This window comes from Alligator sinensis, unplaced genomic scaffold (assembly GCF_000455745.1).
Source record: "Alligator sinensis unplaced genomic scaffold, ASM45574v1 scaffold215_1, whole genome shotgun sequence".
Taxonomy (NCBI): Eukaryota; Metazoa; Chordata; order Crocodylia; family Alligatoridae; genus Alligator; species Alligator sinensis.
The window spans coordinates 1,613,565-1,618,403 of record NW_005842259.1 but is presented as its reverse complement, the minus strand read 5'-3'; the positions used below and the strand labels follow the sequence as shown (position 1 = coordinate 1,618,403).

The 4,839-nt window shown below is 39.0% G+C and overlaps 1 protein-coding gene across 19 annotated transcripts in view; it reads left to right on the top strand.

Annotated features, from left to right (window-relative positions):
• TNRC6B (trinucleotide repeat containing 6B) overlaps positions 1–4,839 on the top strand; it is a 188,975-nt gene that overhangs the window by 97,049 nt on the left and 87,087 nt on the right. For all 19 annotated transcript variants that reach the window (XR_003095021.1, XM_025208905.1, XM_025208907.1 and 16 more), the window contains one exon: positions 1,874–3,784. Coding sequence is in view for 18 of the 19 variants with exons in the window: in XM_025208905.1 (XP_025064690.1) it covers positions 3,684–3,784 (101 nt within the window). In the remaining variant the exon portion in view is untranslated. The remainder of the gene's footprint in view (positions 1–1,873; positions 3,785–4,839) is intronic.

Below are 4,839 nucleotides of genomic sequence, written 5' to 3'. Positions count from 1 at the left end.
GGAAAGATGACCTTTGTATGCATTAGTTTCTTTATCTGTAAAAAGGGAGAAAAGTTCCTTTCAGCCAAAGCGATTTAAGATCCATACCATTTTTTTGATGACATTTTCATGTCATGAAATGGAAAATACCATAAATGTACAAAGCATTTAATAAAATACAAATGTTAAATTGGGTTCAGATTTTAGAAGTTAAATTTGAGTTTGCAGTGCCTCTATCCTGCTACAGCACACTGCAGTGTTAGGGTGCAAATGTGTAGAGCTGCATGTCAAACAGGGAAGTTGTTCTGCATTCCTATATGGTACTTGAGAATCTGCCCTTTTGAATACAGTGGTATTAGCATACGAACTGCAACAATTGGTGACAAATTGGAGGGAGCTTAAAGAAAAGTAACAAAAATGAATAGAAGGGGCTAATCCAGCAAAAAAATACAACAACACTTATAATAGCTAAAATGCAGATGAAATGATGAGATTCTAAACTGCAAGGGAAGAATGAAATTTTTAAATCAAGTAAAACATATTAGGAAACGGTTTTTAAAAGTGAGCTCTAATATAGTTGATGCCTAATAGTATGTCTGTTCTGTTTCCATAATAACCTAGTGTTGTTTTTCTATTTTTATCTAATAGTAAAGCATGCACATGTAAGATAAAATATTCAGTGCCTTAACCATGTAAAATAAACTGGGTGAAATCCCTTTACATGTGTTTATATTAAGGAGGGGAAAATACTTTTCAGTTCTTTAGTTGAAATAAGAGATTGAACATTTTTCTCACACTGCTGCAGGAAAATGGCTGAATCTGGAAACTTGATCTAGACCCCTTTCATGAGGATATGTTTCATGTATTGTGTTGTATAAACACTTGCATACACATTCCTATACAAATACTGCAGAACTCTTGCAAACAGCTTTATATCGAGGGAAGCAAAAATTTCAGATGGCAGAAAAATATATCCTGTATTATTAATGTTACCTTTTTATTTAACGGTATTTTAAAAGTATTTTTAATGTTGGTTGTTCAGTTAAAAGTAACAAAAATCCTGAAATTAGAAAATAGCTGTCTTAATTACTGCACATTTGTGGTAAGTATAATTTTTAAAAATGTAATATCCCAACAACTGACATGGCCAAATTAGTCACTTTAGAATACTTTGTCTTTTTGTGTTTACCCCATTTTTTCCTATTTCAGTGTTTAATTGGATATGTTTCAAATTTTTTATGCAAATTATTCTGGATATGTAAAATGGCAAAATTAAATTGTAATGGAACCTTTACTGTAGTTTTTGTATTTTGTGATTTACAGTTGTGCAATCCTTAATGTTAAATTCAGTATCTTTAAGTCTATTTGACTGTAGAATAACGTTTGGCAAGGAGTTGGAGGTATTGAAAACTGGCCTGGACAAAATAGTAGAGAACTGTTAGATGAGTGGATATGATCCAGTACACTTTTTTTTTTTCTCCTAATTCTGAATTGAATACGGTTGTGCACTCTCTTCTTTTTTCCCCTCTCTCTTTCTTTCTCTCTCTCAATTTTAGTTGAAAAAAAATTTTTGTCTGCCTTGTCTTTTTAAGATTTTTTTAAAGAATACACATTTTTTCCTTTCCCCACATTGCTCCACTGGTTTCTTTTCAATATCATGAATGTCAAGAATTAATTGAGTCATCCTACAGAAAGGAAGAAAGAGGTGTTTTGGTTCATATTTCAGCATTGATACTAGTCTTTTTAAGAAGCTTTTTGTTCTCAAGCTTTCTCTTAGTACAGGGTTTTTTATGTAATCAGATAAACAGTATGAATAGAAACCATTTCCCTTCTTGCTTAGGTTTCACATCCTTGATGCTTATCATAATCCTACTTTTTCTCTTGTTGTCCATAGAATCTTTCCAGTTTAAGAAGATTTACATTTACAAGCTGGGTTGATCTACACAAACTTGTGAATTAACGCTGTGTTCCCTTGTGACCAGAAGAAACTGCTTTATGACTAAGAGAACCCCTGATCCACATGACAAGATATTTAGCAATATGACATTAGAATGTGAAAGGGAAAGGGAGAGGAGTCTTCATCCTACTGATGCTTTCCTTCTTTGCAAATCTCTTCCAAGCTTTTAAAAAGGGGAGCAAATAATACCAAATAAATCAAAGCCTGACTTTGTTCTCTTTGCCCTAATCTTCATCCTTTGCAAGATGAAATTTGATGAAGTGATAGACTAGTTTTATTTTTAAGGACAGTTCCAATTACTGCATATGTTGTAGTATGGGATAAAAACTAACGTGTACCCTGTGTATTGTTTATTTAAGTATCCGCTCAGTGATTTAAGCCGAACAGACCTGAGGAGCAAGAAAAAATTTTCATTGCAACTTCGGTTGATACAATTACATTACTAAAAATATTAATTCTTCATTAAATTGGCTCTGCTCTTATTCATTTATTTACATGCTAGCTTTTTGGAAGTTGCAGACTAGTATCCTTCCACCAGGGGTAAAATTGGTTGTGGAAAGTGTGTAGACAGGGCATTGGTATTTTACCACTGTCATCTAGATCTATTCTCTGAAAGGGATTAGATGACAGCGGTGGAAATGCTGACAAAACCACAACACCTTCGTCCTGAGGGTAGCCTACAGCAGGAGATTTTTAAAAAGGCTGTAATATTTCTCATAATGGTTTTCACTGTGGAGACTTGTATGCTTTTCCTAACTTTTTTCTTCTTCCCAACCTTTTCTAGTTGCTACTTAAAAATATATTAGCTAATGTTATTGGAGGGGGGGAACCCTGGAATCTAGCAAAGGCAGTTTAGCACTTTCTAAACTGGTGTTTAAACTGAAGTTAGCTCGTCATGCTGTAATGTGCGTGGCTAGTTTGAGGCCTCATCTATCTACAGTTTGTACTACTTTTAAATCAGTAATTTTAAATTTTAATTTAGCTAGACAAGGAGTGTCCAACCTCTGACCTGCAGGCCAAATGCAGCCCACGGAGTTATACGTATCTCGCCTGTGGAGCTCCCCCCAGATCAGGAAATTTGGTGGCAGGGGAGAGGTGGCAGTAAATAAGGCCACCCTTGTTGCTGCTAAATTGCCTGGCGCCAAGTCACACCCTCTTCCCCCACCTCCCCCATGGATGGATGGGGCTGGGCCATGTCTCCTTTCCCCCATGGGGATGGGCTGGTCCACATCCCTTTCCTGCATGAGGCAGGGCTGGGATGCACCCTCTCCCTTTCCCCTCCCCTGGCAGGGCCAGGTTGGAGCCAGAACACCCCCTGTCTGCCTCTGCATAGCCAGATGGGGCCCTGCTGTGACTGCCTCGTGCTGGATCGGAACCATCAGCCAGGTCTGGCCTGCAGATAGCTTGGGCTCTGCCTGTTTGGCCCACTAGCCAAAAATGTTGAGTACCACTGAGCTAGACCAATACAAATTCCCTGTCCAGACATAACAAGGCCTTTTCAGTCTTATGTGCAGTGCAGGTTATTTTAGTGTAGCTATTCTCCCTGTGCATGTTCGTATTCCAGAATGAGGCCTTGTCTACACTTACTTGATTTTTTGTGGGCAGAAATTCTGATGGCGGACAGCATCTACCACTGCCAAACCACCAGAGCACGTACCTGTTGTATGTTTCTGGCTGTTCCACTGCATCAGTTTTGCTAACAGAGTACAAAGTTTACCCCGAGAAAGGACCAGCTGCTTAAGAGGCTATGAAAGCTGCCAGAAGGCAGGGGAGCGTCTACATATGTCTTCTGAGAGGTGGCAGACAGCAGCAGAAGCCTGAACGTGGTGTAATGCTGGTGGTTAAAAGGTTGGTTCTAACACTGCAGAGGAACTCCTAAATGTCAGTGGCGAAGCTTTGCCAGCAAAACGTAGTAAACTAGACTGATATATTCTGAATTAGCATAATCCCTTCTGTAGTTAGTTGAAGTAGGTGTTCTGCTTTGAGTTTGTACCCTACCTTTTTCTTTCATTCAAATGTATAGACTGGTCTTAGGGAAAAGTTTCTTACCAAGTGTCAGCAAACACGAGACCTCCATAGGATAAAATTCTAGTAAAGCCAAGTAGTATTAACGTGAATTGACAAATAGTTGTTTTTGACTATTTTTGACTCAAGGCAGCCCTTGTTAGATTCAGGGCACTCCTCAGAAAATGACAGCTCTTAGCTTTTACTTGTCTTTTGACTACGGAAGAGTAACAGCAACTCTATTGCAAAAACTCGGAAAAGCCACAGAAGGTGAGGATGTTTTTGATGTTGTGGATTCCTTTTTGAAATCTCTGGATTTATCTTGTGAACCATATGTACATGTTTGCTACACCTAACAGTGCCCCAGGATACTCCAGCACCCTGGTTGAGAATCACAGCTCTAGACTCTCCCTCCTGGTATTCACCTGTTCATTGTATCTTTAACATGAGCTCACAGGGAAAGGTAAATGCTAGGACAGAGTCTGACAAGGTTCCTTGGGTGAATTTGATCTCTTTTATTAGACCAACCCAAATGGTTGGAGAATAGTTATTAAGCAAGCTTTCAGGTTCAAAAACCCTTCGTCAGGCTCAGGAAGCTGCAGCAGTTGGTGTGTGCTCTTCCTGGATGGAATGAAAAGTAAACAAGCCAGGGGCTGGGCTGGGCTGGGGAGTCAGTTGCCAGGCAGATTATAATGTATCAAAAATCCAATGTCTATGTTTAGTCCCAGGGGTTTAGGTTGTAGCCGTGTTGGTCTAAGGATATAGGCAGACAAGGTTCCTTGGGTGAATTTGATCTCTTTTATTAGACCAACCCAAATGGTTGGAGAATAGTTATTAAGCAAGCTTTCAGGTTCAAAAACCCTTCGTCAGGCTCAGGAAGCTGCAGCAGTTGGTGTGTG